The 15,937-nt window shown below is 36.1% G+C and overlaps 1 protein-coding gene across 1 annotated transcript in view; it reads left to right on the plus strand.

Moving 5' to 3' along the window:
• MAP3K5 (mitogen-activated protein kinase kinase kinase 5) overlaps positions 1-15,937 on the plus strand; it is a 189,932-nt gene that overhangs the window by 89,970 nt on the left and 84,025 nt on the right. Inside the window, exons 8-9 of the mRNA XM_021693127.2 lie at positions 8,745-8,857; positions 14,947-15,106. Coding sequence (XP_021548802.1) covers positions 8,745-8,857; positions 14,947-15,106 — 273 coding nt within the window. The remainder of the gene's footprint in view (positions 1-8,744; positions 8,858-14,946; positions 15,107-15,937) is intronic.

A 15,937-nucleotide genomic window follows, 5' to 3' on the forward strand; every position in this document is an offset into this window, starting at 1 on the left:
CAAAACAAAAAACCAGAAAGTCATGAAAAAGGGCTTAAAAATTTTTTTTTGAACATACACCAAAGGATAGGCAGGGTGATACTGAGAAGAGGGCTCAGCTTTGGAATTGAGCAGAATTGGGTCAAGTTCCTACTCTACCACTTCTAATGTGCATGACTTAATATGTCCAGTCTTTAGTGTCCTGATCAGTAATCTTGAGAGAATCCTCTCTGCCTTAAAGAATTGTCAGAATTAGAAATATTATGCTTGAAGTGTCTAATGCAATGCTTTGTACCTAGTAGGTGCTCAGTAATGAGAGGCAGCTAATACTGGTGTCTGTTTGGTATTGTTTATATTTGGTATTAATCACAGTTTTCTTGGGTGGAGAATGTCATCTGTGCTACGTCATACTATTGTTAGAAATATACTATCCCTGTTCATAGGAAAGCCGATCTATCCCACCCACGACACCAGGTTTGGGTGTATGTCTTGGTTGATGCTCATTATCAGCAGAAGCTTTAAAAGCCATGTTGTGGTTGTGCTGTGTGTATTTTTCCTTGGTCATTTACTGGAAAAAACTGCTCCTTCAGGCTGGGTCCCAGAAGGAAAACAATGTGGAGCAGAGCTGAGCCAACCAACATAGAAATGTGGCATTAACAAGCATTGCTAGCTACTGGGATTTGCAGTGGTTTGATACCATGACACATTTACCCTAAAATGAATGATACATCACCTTCAGCTAAAATGGATGCTTTCATTCTTTTAACATCTATATGTTAACATCTATATTTTAACATTATTTTAGCATCTGTATTTTAACAATAATTTATCAAGTTTGAGTCTTAAAAAAAACCAATGAAATGATAAAAGATGTTTGGAAAATTAGCATCAAGGAACAAGAGAATACAAATATGCCCATAATAAGGATCAACGTGCTTGGTATAACTGACCTCCAAGCCAATAGGCATTTTAGTAGAGCATGAAAAAAGAATCATATGCTACTTCTTCGGAAGAAACTGTGCACACCCTAGCCATAAATTAAAGGAATTTCTCATGTAAGATGCTCTATAGACAACAGTGAAAGCTATATAAACAATATTCTTGATATTTTTATTAAATAATGAATTTCAACGACTTTAAATTGTAATGTGGTGAAGGTGATATGCAGTGCACTAATTCAATGTGGTCTAAGGGTGTAGCTTTCTGGTCATATGGTTTCTATCAAAGTCAGGGTTTAGACTGCTGAAGAAAGTGAATAGATTCTTTTTTTTTAAAGATTTTATTTATTTATTTATTTATTTATTTATTTATTTATTTATTTGACAGAGAGATAGAGAGGACAAGTAGGCAGAGAGGCAGGCAGAGAGAGAGGGAGAAGCAGGCTCTCTGCTGAGCAGGGAGCCCGACCTGGGGCTCGATCCCAGGACCCTGGGATTACCACCTGAACCGAAGACAGCTGCTCAATGGATTGAGCCACTCATGCACCCTGAATAGATTGAGTCTCCTGTGAACCACTCTCTTTATCACTTGTCTCAGCTTGGTTCTTGGTAAGAAGTGGATGCAGACTTTCTTCATTCAGCAAGTATTTCATATTCACCTGCAACATCCCAGACATCCTGATGATCCAGGCATTGGAGATTCAGTGGCCAGCAAGACTGACAAGGTCCTTGCTCTCATGGAGCTTGCACTCTATTGGGGGAGATAGATAATAGAATAAAAAGTAATTTGAGATTGTTATAAATTCTGTAATAGATATAGAATTATACAGAGTTTCCATTTTTTTTCTTAAATCGTTACCATGTTTCAAGAAAATTTTCCATTTTACCTAAGTTGCCATATTTATTGGCATAAAGTTATTCTGAATATCCTTTTACTTTTAAAGATTTTATTTTTGGGGCACTTGGATGGCTCAGTCAGTTAAGCATCTGCCTTCGGCTCAGGTCATGATCCCAGGGTCCCAGGATTGAGCCTTATATCGAGCTCCCTGCTGAGCAAGGAGTCTGCTTCTCCTTCTGCCCCTCCCCACCGCTCATGTTTGCTCACTCTCTCTCTCTCTCTCTCTGAAATAAATAAATAAATCTTAAAAATAAAATAAATATCAGGGCACCTGGGTGGCTCAGATGGTTCAGCATCTGCCTTCGGCTCAGGTCATGATCCCAGGGTCTTGAGATCGAGCCCCGCATCGGGCTCCTGGCTCAGCAGGGAGCCTGCTTTTCCCTCTCCCTCTCCCCCTGCTCATGCGCTCTCTCTCTCTATCTCTGTGTCTCAAATGAATAAATAAAATCTTTTAAAAAATAAAATAAATATTTAAAACATTTTAAAAATATGTTTTATTTTTAAGTAATCTCTCTACCCAATGTGGGGCTTGAACTCACAACCCCGAGATCAAGTCACATGCTCTCCCAATTAAGCTAGCCTGGCACCCCTCCTTTTACTTTCTTTTTAATGCTAACAGGACCTATATTAATCGTCCTCCTGATAGTGTAGCATAACAGTAATTTATATTCTCTCTCTCTCTCGTCTGATGAGCAGTTTGCCTTGGAGTTTATCATTTTATTAATCTTCTCATAGAACCAACTTTTGGCACTGCCAGTTTTCTTTATTGTACTTTTTATTTCATTAATTTCTGCTCTTTCCTTTATTGTATCTTTCCTTCTACTTTGGGAATAATATGCTGTAATTTTTCTAGATGGGAGCTTACAGCATTGATTTTTCAACCTTGCTCTTTTCCCAACATATGCATTTAAAGGTATAAATTATTCTGCATCCCAGAAATTTTGATATATTGAACTTTCAATATTGTTCAGCTCAAATATCTTTTCATTTTCAGCATGACTTCTCTGACCCCTGGGTTATTCAGAAGAAGGTTGCCCAATGTCCAAACATATCTTCCTTTTTTGTTCTCTAGTTTAATTCTGTTGTGGCAAGAGAACACACTCTGCATTATTTCAGTTCTTTGAAATTTGTTGATAAGTACCTTATGGCCCAGGATATGGTGCGCTGTTGTTGGCTGTAGTGTTCCACATAAGTCAGTTAGATTAACTTGGTTAATCTTATTATTCAGATCTTCCATATCCTCATTGATATTTTTTGTCTGCTTGTTTGATCATCACTGAAACGTGTTTTAAAATCTCCAGCTATAGGGGCGCCTGGGTGGCTCAGTCGTTAAGCGTCTGCCTTCGGCTCAGGTCATGATCTCAGGGTCCTGGGATCGAGCCCCGCATCGAGCCCCGCATCGGGCTCCCTGCTCGGCGGGAAGCCCGCTTCTCCCTCTCCCACTCCCCCTGCTTGTGTTCCCTCTCTCGCTGTCTCTCTCTCTGTCAAATAAATAAAATCTTAAAAAAATAAAAATAAAAAAAATAAAATCCCCAGCTATAATCCAAATTTGTCTAATTTTTAGTTCTGTCAATTTTTGCTTTTATATGTTTTGAAGCCATATTAATAGGTATGTTTAGGATTATAAATTTTTCTTTGAATTTACCCTTTTATCATTATGAAATGTCCCTCCTATGTCTTGTAATAACTTTTGCTGTAAAATCAGTTTTGTCTGATATTAATATATAATCACAACAGACTTCTTTGGGTTAATATTTGAGTGATACATCTTGCATCATTTTATTTTCAACTTAACTGTGTCCTTATATTTAAACTGTGTCTCTTAAATGTATATAATTGAAATTGCTTCTTCCTTCCTTCCTTCCTTCCTTCCCTCCTTCCTTCCTTCCTTCCTTCCTTCCCTGTTGTTCAGTCTAACTTGACAAATCTCTTTTATTTGTAGTGTTTGGGTCACTTATATTTATTGTGATAACTGGTATTTGCAGTTATGTTTACCATCTTGCTATTTATTTTCTATTTGTTTCATTGTTCTTTTATCTTTTAGTCTTCCATTCCCCCCCTTATTTTCTATTAATTTAGTATTATATTTTATCCTCTATTAGCCCTATTACTATTATTAGTTTAGTAGTTCCCTAGAGATTGCCATCTACATCCTTGACTTTTATTGTCTACCTTAAATTTGTGTCTTACCACCTCCTGAACAAGGAAAGAAACCTAGGGGAGTTTAAATATTCAACAGTTCTTATGTCATTGCATTATCTTTTGGCTTCCATAGTTTGTATTGCTAAGTCAGCTATCAATTTTATTGTTCCTTTATAGGTGATGTATCTTTTTCATTCTGGCTGATTTTAAGATTTTTATGTGTCTTAGGTTTCAGCATTTAGACTGTGATTATTTCATTTTCTCCTAACTTGAAGTTGCTGAGCTTCTTGAATCTGTGGGTTAATGTTTTCAACAGTTTGGGAATATTTTTGGCCATTATGTCTTCAAATATTTCTTGTGTTCTGTATTCTCTCTCTCTTCTTTCTGGAGTTACAATAATACATATGTTAGACAGTTTAACTATGTCCCATATGTCTCATGCTTTGTTGTGTTTTCTCCCTTTTTTTTCTCTCTCTCTCTGCTTCCATTTAGATACTTTGTATTGACCACCACATCTGTCTTTTGTTCTGTGTGGTCTGCTATTAAACCCATACAAAGATTCTTTTTGATTCTTCTTTTTAAGATTCCAACCCCCTAATGAAATTGTTTATCTTTTTATCCCTTTTGTCCATCTTTTTCTTGATTTTTATCATATTTGTAATAATTAGTTTAAACTCCTTGTTTATAAACTCCAACATCTGAATTATCTCTGAGTCAGCTGCTCTTGTCTATTTTTGCTCTTTTGTTTATTGGTCACATTTTTTGGCTTTTTGCATGTCTCATAGTTATTGTATCCCATACATTTTGTATTTAAGAATTTTCAAGACTGAAGATGGTTTATTTTCTCTCTCAGAAAGTTCTCATTTTCCTTTGTTAGCCGGATAGGATAAGAAGCTGATTACTTCGGGGCGCCTGGGTGGTTCAGTTGGTTAAGCGACTGCCTTCGGCTCAGGTCATGATCCTGGAGTCCCGGGATCGAGTCCCACATTGGGCTCCCTGCTCGGCGGGGGGTCTGCTTCTCCCTCTGACCCTCTTCCCTCTCGTGCTCTCTGTCTCTCATTCTCTCTCTCAAATAAATAAATAAAATCTTAAAAAAAAAAAGAAGCTGATTACTTCAAAAAATGCAATTGAGTTGGGGCGCCTGGGTAGGCCAGTTAGTTGAGCATCTGAGTCTTGGTTTTGGCTCAGGTCATGATCTCAGGGTCCTTAGATTGAGCCCACATGGGGTTCCACACTCAGCGCAGAGTCTGTTTAAGATTCTTTCTCCCTTGGGGTGCCTGGGTGGCTCAGATGGTTAAGCTCTGCCTTCGACTCAGGTCATGATCTCTGGGTACTGGGCTGGAGCCCCACATCCAGCTCCCATCTGGCTCAGCAGGGAGTCTGCTTCTCCCTCTCCCTCTCCCTCTCCCCCTACTTGTGTGCTCTCTCTGTCCCTCTCTCTCTCTCAAATGAATAAATAAAATCTTTAAAAAAAAAAAAAGATTCTTTCTCCCTTACCCTCTGCCCCTCTCCCCCCCCTCAAATAAATAAATAAATCTTTATAGCAAAATGCTATTGAGTTGAGTTGGTCTGGGTTTCAGTTTTAGCTGACCCAGTCTATCTTGATTCTGTCTCAGCTTTTGATTAAGAGCCAAGCAGGTCTCTATCTACTTATCCCTAAGTACTGTGGGCAATTTCATATCTGCTCTTTGAAGTTTTGAGTTTAACTCTTTGTTCTTTCACATCATACAGCTCTAAAATTTGGTAATTTTTTTTAAGGAGGAGATTGTCATATATTTGTTGCAGGCTCTGCTTGCTAAGTCCTGCCAGACTTGAGGAGATTTCACTTTGCCATCCCAGCCCTAACTTATCTCCCAGCCTCCTATACAACCCACTATTCAACAAATGTCCTGTGGAGAAAACTGGCTACATGTTTGAGGCTCCTCCAGGTTTCATTCCATCATGCCAACCCGTGCAACTATCAGGAAATCCACTAGTTTCTCTTTTCCCCAGTAGAGTTTCAGAGAGGAAGTTTCTCTGCCTATGCCAAGCCCAACCCTCATCTTGTGGTCAGAATGAGCAAATGCCCCTATAGAAGACAAAGCAATTCAGCTCATCTTGGAAGGGCACTTCCCTCTCTGAAGCTTTATTTCAATGATGTTTTTAATTGTTGCTTCCGTAGATCTCCAGTGTCTATAAAAATATGTTTTCGATTATGTATCCTTTTTCCACATAGTTGTTATAGCAGAAGTGATGGCTTCTAAATAGACTACTACATCTACTTTGAAGCTAAAGTTTTCCCCTCAGCATTGAATATTCTTCTAGAACTTAAATGGTTATATAGCTTTCAAACATTTGGAATACATTTTATTCCCTATCACATTTTATAATTTGGAAATTTAGAGTACTTTTTTCAACTTATAACAAATATCCTTGTAACTGAATTTTTGATTACATATTTGAGCTTTTCCTTAGTATAATTCATAGATGTGTAATTGTGTCAACAGATATGCATAATTTTTTTAAATTTTACAATTTTGACATATATTGGCAAATTTCAACCAAGAAATACTGTACTAATTTATGCTGACAGTGTGTGAGAATTCTTAATTCCTATGAGTGGTATATTAATAATATATGACAGGATTTTATTTCTCTTGTAACATACCTACATGTTATCTTAATCACCAGGAGAATCCAGAAGATGTTAAGACTTTCTCCTCAATACTGAAGTCATTGTCATGGAGTGCTATGAATACTAGAAAAATATAAATTATTAATTTTATTGGCATTCATATTTTGGTTAAAAACATAAAAATATATATTGTTTATGGGAACATAAAAATAGATGTAAGCCAAACTTTTCATTTTCGTTGGTTTTGGCACATAGGAAGTCCTTAGTCAATTTTTATTGATTAATTTGGGCATGTCTTGCTTTTTGCATTTTTCCTTTAATATCTTTAAGAGAAATTCCATGTTCTTTGGTTTCAGGAGAAATGAAAGAATTTATTTGTTGAAAATATTGCATATCTTGATATGAATTGGTAGAAAAGAAAGTATACAACTTCTTTCTTCTTCTATACTCTTTTTAGTGGGACCTTCTACTTGCGTCTGAACAAACACAAAAACCTTTGAGACTTACATGAGTCTAAGATTTAAAAATCATGTCTTTCCTTTATATGACTAGTTTTAAATATCAGCAGTCTGGGAGCATGTTTTTTCCATCTTAGAATTGGGAAACACCTATACTTCTGGAGAGGTAAAAATGCTTTTTGATCATCAACAGTGATGCACTTGGAAATTTTCTATTCTTCCTCCATCTCCATAATTATTTGAGCCAACTAGTTAAGATTAATACTTACTTGATTTTTGTTTCCATTCAGAGATACTTGTTCTATTTAAAAAATAAGACCCGGGGTGCCTGGGTGGCTCAGTGGGTTAAGCGTCTGACTCTTGGTTTTGACTCATGTCATGATCTCATGGGTAGTGGGATCAAGCGCTGCATCAGGCTCTGTGCTCAGCAGAGTCTGCTTGAGATTCTCTCCTTCTGCCCCTCTCCCCACTCACACATGTGCACATGCTTTCTCTCTCTCAGATAAATGAATAAATCTTTAAAAAAAAAATTTGACTATCGTGCATTAGAAGTGACTATTGTGCATAAATAAAAATTAAGACCCTTAAAAAGGGCACATGATATCCTTAATATCCAGAAAAATGTACTTTTTCTTTCCTTTTGAAGTTTAACTTATCATTTTAAGTTATGGAAAATTTCAAGCATGTATAAAAGCCAGGAGTATACTGTAATGCACACTGGTATGCCTGCCACCACTTTTGCTCTTCCTATCTTTTATTTTAACAGTTAATGATTTAAGTGGGAATGCCTTTATCTCGGAATTGTAATGTATTTTTTTCTATATAACCTTTTTTTTTTTGTATCATCAAATGGTCATTCATTCAGTATGTGGTCCTTAAATTTTCCTTAATTTGACTTTTTAAAATAAAGACTTCATTTTTCATGTTTGTCTCAAGCAATTTCTAATGGTCACCAGGGTGTTTATTTTTTTTCTTCGTGATCCCAAATGTAATAATACTGAATATTGTTGCCTGTTAAATGACGTATGTGAGGAAATCCTTGGACAGAATCTAAGAAGTATTACCTTGAAAATACAGTGGATGTGCAAACACTGAAGTCTTTTCAAATGTCCAAGTGTTTTTCAAAGGTTGATATTTAGTTTCATGCATATTCAGAAAAGGGTTCTTATTCTCTTTGAGCCAAAATTAGTATGCACAGGCACAATCTCTGTTTTTCTTAATTTCTTAGTGCAATTGGCATTCTTTATTTCATTTCTGCATCACACTTATGAAACTCATTGTCTCAGTGTGTTACCTAGATGGTACCCTCATTGCTTTGTGTATTTTTAAGGCTTTTTAAAAACCACTTTTAAAAATAGGTACAGGGTTCTTATTTTTTAATTACCACTGCTTACACATGTGTGTACACACACGCACGCACACACACACACACTCTGTCACATTTCTGGTAGATTGTTGAAAAGAGGATTTTTTTAGAAGACAGAGGCTACTATGATACAGGTAAGCTAAGCAGGGGAATGCAGTGGGGCCGAGGGCAAGGAGAGGCAGTTACTTAAGCATTAAATTCTAATAGCACAGCACACTACATTCTGGGGTGAAGGCCAGTGGAATATTTTTGCTTGCTCAGGCTTTGGAGTTATGCAAACAGAAGCTATTGCACACCCAGAGTTTCATGATTGGGGAAGTAAACTTGTACATTTGTTTTTTTTTAATAGGTTCAAAAAGGCATTTGAATCTGAGCCATCACTACAGTCAGGAATTAATTATGCGGTCCTTCTCCTGGCGGCTGGGCATCAGTTTGAATCTTCCTTTGAGCTCCGGAAAGTTGGTAATTATAGCTTGATATTTTACATGGAAATCAAGAAACTGGACCCAACTTGGTACAAAGAAAAAGAATCATCGACAGATAGACCCTTTGCTTTTTGTTACTATTTCTATAGATTTTCTATTACTGTAGCTCCTTGTTTAGTGTTTCATACTATTGTTCAGAATCCTGATATTGGGATGTCATTTGGTTTTTAGTGTATTTGCCTGTTTCTAAAAACATCCTGGTTAATATTTATTGTTACAGCACAAATTAATATTGAAAATATGGGCTCTGCATTCAGCCCCAACTCCCAAATAAGGTGGTGTTTGGAACATCAGGAACATTTCCTATTTTAGATTTAGAGGAGGAGGTGGAAAGAAGAAGGAGAAGAAGAAGAAGAAGAAGAAGAAGAAGAAGTAGGAGAAGATGGAGAAAAGACCTCTGATATTTTCTATTTCTGATTCTCTTACACACCTTCAAGCACTGTGATTTCAGTGGTATTGGAGGTGAAGCCTCCCAAAGCCCCCCAAGAACAGCAGATCAAGCAGATGGCAGTCTTGGCAGTGACTAGTCTCCTTAGAGACCATCTCTGAATTGTAGCCATTGATAGAATGTGCTTTTGTCCCTTTTATCTGTGGACATTGTCTCATCTGCTCACCCTTCTTTGGAATGTGAAGATTTACCGCATCTTAGTGAATAAATTTTGTGTGATTTTTTTTTTTTTGCTTCTGGCTTTAATAATATTTTTTAAAGTTTTGCATACTGGAAAACTGTCTATGGTAGTGAGATTTTGCTCTCTCTCAGTTTCTAACCATTCTCTTTCAGGGAATCTTTCCAACTCTTGTAGAAGTCATTACTACAGACCTAGAAATATTATGCCATATTTTTCATAGAGGAAAAAAAATTGATCTTAGTGAATCTATAAATTGTAGAAGAACCTTTTCCTTTAAGATTTTTAACTGGAGACTGTTTCTGTTTAATTTTCCTTGAAGAAAAATGAGTCCTAGACTTTTTTTTTTACATCATTTGGGAAGGGGTTATAAAATAGCCATGTGTAATGTTCTGGGAAATCCTTGACAGCAAAGTTTGAGTATTAAATAATTTTTGAAGGGCGTCTGGGTGGCTTAGTCATTAAGCATCTGCCTTCAGTTCAGGTCATGATCTCAGGGTCCTGGGATTGAGCCCCACGCCGGGCTCCTGGCTCAGTGGGGAGCCTGCTTCTCCCTCTCCCTCTGCCTCTCCCCCTGCTCATGCTCTCTCTCTCTCTCTGTATCTCTGTGTCTCAAATGACTAAAAATAAATCTAAATAATTTGTGAAAGGGCCCAGACTAAAAGAATGATAAAATACTTGTTGCTGCTGGATTGCACTGGTATTCAATGCACAAAGCTTTATTTGAAATAATTTTTTTCAGTTGGTAAATGAAATCAGAGAAAAATGGCAATTTGTACTCAGGAATTGTGATTATAAAAAAATTTTGTATCTAAGGTTGATTTTCAAACTCTACACTAGCCAAAACTCTTTAAGTACTAGCGATCTAAAAATAATTTGTACTGCTATGTTCTTGAACTTAAGGTGAAGTTTTATTAAGGCCTCCAGATCATTACAGGAATTGACACTGATCTGCATGTGTTGATAGAGCATTAGCACAGTGGCTTGAAAATGTACCTACTCTAAATTCTCACTTTTAAGTTAAATATAGGTTAAAATGATCAGCACTCTGCTAAGAGAGTAGATCTCATTGCAAAAAAGAAATGATAATTATGTGATGTGATGGAAGAAGGATAGGGAAGAAATTAGCTAACACCTGGTGGTAACCATTTTGCAATATGTAAGTGGATCAAAGAAACACGTTTTACACCTTAAACTTATACAATATGTCAGATGTATATTATAATAAAGCTGAGGGAAAAGAAGAATGGTCAGCACTCTGAGGTTTGAGGAACTGATTAATATAACTTTGTAAAGAAAACATACCTTAATTTTTTTTTTCCAAGAAGAACTCATTCATAATATATGTTAAGCAAACAATTGGAAACATATGAAGTTGAATTTTAAATATTGGAAAGTGCAAAACATAAACAGACTTTTTAAATTATTTATTTATTTATTTATTTATTTATTTATTTATTTATTTATTTATTTTGACAGAGAGAGAGACAGCGAGAGAGGGAACACAAGCAGGGGGAGTGGGAGAGGGAGAAGCGGGCTTCCCGCGGAACAGGGAGCCCGATGAGGGGCTCGATCCCAAGACCCCGGGATAATGACCCTAGCCGAAGGCAGATGCTTAACGACTGAGCCACCCAGGCACCCCTAAAACATACACAGACTTAAAATGTGACTTGACAATGAATTTTTAATTCAAATTTTAGGTTTCTAAAATACTGTGACATACACTCCAAATTGTATGTCCTTTATAACTAAAATGCAATTAAAACTCATTACTTTAGATTCTACTCAATAATAAATTATACTTATCATCATAGGCTGACCTAAAGTTAATTTTTTTATGGTAAAATAGAATTAAAAGGATTTTCAAGGAAAAACAGATTAAGTAAATTGTCTAATATAATATTAATAGTATGTAATAAAAATAAGATTAATAAATAACACATTTTGCATATTTTAAAGATATACTTTTAAAAAGCATTTTTTAAATGCTCTAATCAAATTTCTCAGTAATTTATATCTTCTCCTATTCATTCTCTTGGTCCCCTGCAAATGTACAAATTAGCCTGAATTACTGAGCTCCCTTTAGTAATCAGAGTTTTGTTTTTTTTTTAAATAAAATCCCTTCTTCAGGTGCATTTGAAATTTTGATTTATTTATAAAAGGTAAGCAATTAAAAATTAAGATACCAAAACATAACCATAAACATATCATCTTAAGTTTAAGATCTCTAAGGTAAGACCTGATTCTTAATTCTCCTCACCTACTGTCCAAAGGCTCTCAATTCTAGTTGTGTGTGTGTCTGAGGTTAAGACTAACCGTTTCATGATCTGTGTTTCACTTTCCCAGTTTTTGAATAAGCATTGATATTTAGACTATTTAGAACTAGGATTTGAAAACACAGAACCACATCTTACATGTTCTTCCTATTTTCAGCTTCACAAGACTTAAAATTAATATTCAGATGTTAGCCAAATAAAAGATGATTTTCCCATCTTCTGCGGACTTTTTGAACTATGAGACATTTTATGGGAGAGAGTCAGAATTATAGGTTTGGGTCCCCAGCAATAATGATGATGTAATAAAAGAACATTATGCTTGGAATTGAGACAAACCACTATTTGAATCTCATTTTCAGGGAGCAATAAAAATGAAATCTGTATTACTGAATATGAAAGTCCATGATTCTATAAAGATAATTCTAAAAAGGAAATCAAAACAAAAACAAAATCCATCACCAACCACAGAACAGCTCATTTGTTCTGTATGGAGGTGACCAATTTCTCAGATACTTGGAAATTATAGGGAAGAAATTAGGTACCTTCCCTTCTTTTTTAAGAGATATTATAGCTCATCTAGTTGATGAGATAGAAGCTCTTCTTAATGTATTATTCCGAAAGAAAATGTACTCTTCAAAAGAATTCTAGTTAACGAAGTAGAGAGAATGGTAAGAATGACAATGATAGTGATGTTGAAATAATGATTTTGGCAAGGATCATCAATTAAAAGTTGAATCATTAAATGAAAATGTTTATTTTTTTAAATTTCATTCAACCATATTTACCTGATACCAAAGCTCCCTCACAGATTGATTGTTAGTCGCAAAGGACAAATATGCCTATACAGTCCATTCTATGTATGCCCTCCAGCGATCTGGCTCTCAGTGATCCAACCAGCAACCCTAATAGTGAGTTGGCCCAATGGTGCCTCTTCATGCGATGAGCATGGAGCAAGCAGCATCTCCTGTAAAACAGTCTAGCCAAAAATGTTTAGCCCAAATTTTAAGATCTAATGTCCAGCTAATAGGAATCACAGTGACTATAAAAATAAGTCAAACAACATGAACACGTGACACATTCATGCCAAGGTCAAAGCTAAATGTCACCCTCATAATATGAACTTCTGGCATACAAGAATAAACCTGAAATTTTATTTTAAAACTGTTATTGTAATTTTACAATTACACATTTTCATAGTCCCTGTTTAAATGTTTGACATGATTTGCTGCTAGATCAATCCTTGGTTCATTGTTCTGCAAGCATGACACAATAAAAAGAGCTCCTTTTCAAATGAAGTTAGTAGAAACACCCATTTTTAGTATCTCATTTTCCCTCTGCACTTTCTTCTTTCCTTTGTATTCGTTGAATTTGTTATTATACTCAGATAGGAGATCATGGACGTTGTTGCATACCTGGGTGTAATTTTTTTCATCTTATGAAATTATCAGGGAGCAAAGCCATTCTCTTTCTAACTTATGACAAAATGTGAAGGGTTCCCAAATGGGGACTTTTTCTTGAAATACTCAGGGCTGAAGTGTTATGTCATAAAAAGTAGCATAAAGTTTTTAAAGATTATTTTGTTTTGTTGAAGTATAATTTTCCCCCAAAATTCATAATTCTCAGGAAATATAAAATAGAATACTTGGAAAAGATTTTTAGGGGCACCTGGGTGGCTCAGTCGGTTGAGTGTCTGACTCTTGATTTTGGCTCAGGTAGTGATCTCAGGATTGTGAGATCGAGCCCCGTGTTGAGCTCCACACTTAGCTGGGAGTCTGCTTGGGATTCTCTCTCTCTCTCTAAAAAATAAATAACATAAATCTTTTTAAAAAAATTTTCCTTAACTCCATTAATATGGAAAACAATAAGAGGATATATCTAGTTCAAAGTGCATTTTATTTTTTTTTTAAAGATTTTATTTATTTCTTTGAGAGAGAGAGAATGAGAGACAGAGAGCATGAGACGGAGGAGGGTCAGAGGGAGAAGCAGACTCCCCGCCGAGCAGGGAGCCCGATGTGGGACTCGATCCTGGGACTCCAGGATCATGACCTGAGCCGAAGGCAGTCGCTTAACTGACTGAGCCACCTAGGCACCCTCAAAGTGCATTTTAGAAGCTGGGGTATACATAGATAATTTAACAAAGGAATGTTAGGATGACAATTCTGAGTTTGATTGAAAAAAAAAAAAACGAGTTCAGTCCCAATAGGTCATAAATCTTAGGGATTATCTGTTTTGCTAGACAGAAATTATTTGCATCTCTACTACAAAAACATGTAAGTTAACAAGTAAACTTCTCTAAGTCTGAGATCTTTAATGAATAGTAAACAGTGAGATGAACTTGCTACACTTTCCCTAGACTGTCCTCAAGTGTGGCCTGATGCCCTTGTGAGATACTGAGATGACATGTCCCACCTTTTTACCTTGTTCTCAAATCTCAGATAATTTTCCTGATACTTTACTGTTGTGAATGCTAGTGGCACTTAACAGTTCTACAAGGATATATTCTCTTTAAGCAAACAAAGGATTACAAATGCAAAAATAACACCAGGCAGAGTAGAGACAAAAATTTATAATGAAATGAAAAACACCAGGAAGAATCAAAACAATGTGGGAAGAAGAAGTTGGAGGATTTAAATTACCTGACTTTCAAGTCTTGTTACAAAGCAACAGTAATCTAGACAGTGCTGTCTGTCAGTTCCCTTATTTCTTTAACTTTATAAGTATATAATTGTTTTTGCATATAAAATTATCATTAATTATTGTAGCATTTTACTCTTGCAGAATATATATACTGTATACTTTTATACTGCAACTGATAGTGTAGCATATTTCCCTTTCAAGTAACTAAAGAACCATGAAATTATAAGGGAAGCAAGGTGGTTACATAACAAAATATTATCACCTTTCGATTTATGCACATGCAGTGCAAGCATACATTAAAATTCTGGAATGATATACATCAAAGTGACAGTGGCAGTTATCTTTGGATCTTCAAATTAAAGGGACTTTTTTTTTTCCACAATGAATGTAAGCCCCTTTTATAATTGAAACTTAAAGCTATTGGAATCTGAAAGGAGGAATGAAAACTCAATTTTGTTTTTAATAAAAAGTCTGCTCTGCCTGGGTGCTGTGTGTTTGTAACACTGTACTTCCTGATGATCTTCTAGGAGTGAAGCTGAGTAGCCTCCTTGGTAAAAAGGGAAACTTAGAAAAACTCCAGAGCTACTGGGAAGTTGGATTTTTTCTGGGCGCCAGTGTCCTGGCCAATGACCACATGAGAGTCATCCAAGCATCTGAAAAGCTTTTTAAACTGAAGACACCGGCATGGTAATAGTAAAGTCTTTTGTGTTTGAACAAGTACTTTTAATAAACAACTCTTATCACTTATTTCCAAATTGTTATATTTGTTGAACTGACGATTCGATGATTTTATTTGCTTACAGAATAAAATGCAGAATTTAGAGAAAAAACTGATATTCATAAATAAAATGCGTTGAATATAGGTTTTGATGACTTTGGAGGCAAGGTGATGTCTGCTTGCCTTTGGCTTAGCCTTTTCATGACGCTGAGCAACCCGCTAGCCCAATTGGCCGGTGGTACCCACAGGAAGCCAGATCTGACACCTGCACATCGAATTGGTAGATTCACAGATTTCCATGTCAGCCTCCCATGTTTCTGCCCCAAACATACTCCCTTTGTTGTCTTTATGATCCAGTCTCAGTTTGGGGATTCTCGTGCTTGATTTTCACTTCTTTATGCTTATGGCTTATTCATACCTTTGAATGTTTCTTGTATGTGTGCATTTTTCTAATTTCAAATTGTTCTTGGAGTCCCCCCAAGTCTCATCTTTATGCATGTGGTAATTGAAGAGATGAAAGCATTTAGGACTATTTTGGAAAACAATGCTGATTTTATTATGCATCACAGGTAATGATTACTAGCTGTAAAGGCTTTAAAAGATTTACCATGATACCAAGAAAGGCTCAGATTGGCTCAGAGCCTGGGCCACTGACTTGTTTTCATCAGAGGAACCACTTGAGGAGATGCTTCCCACGGTAAATCCCCATGGCTCCCCAAAGGCTTTCATCACATTCAGGTCTTCTCATTACCAAACCCTCCCCAGTGTCACACCCATAGTGATCTTTCTAAAATTTCTAA

Source organism: Neomonachus schauinslandi, chromosome 8 (assembly GCF_002201575.2).
Source record: "Neomonachus schauinslandi chromosome 8, ASM220157v2, whole genome shotgun sequence".
NCBI lineage: Eukaryota > Metazoa > Chordata > Mammalia > Carnivora > Phocidae > Neomonachus > Neomonachus schauinslandi.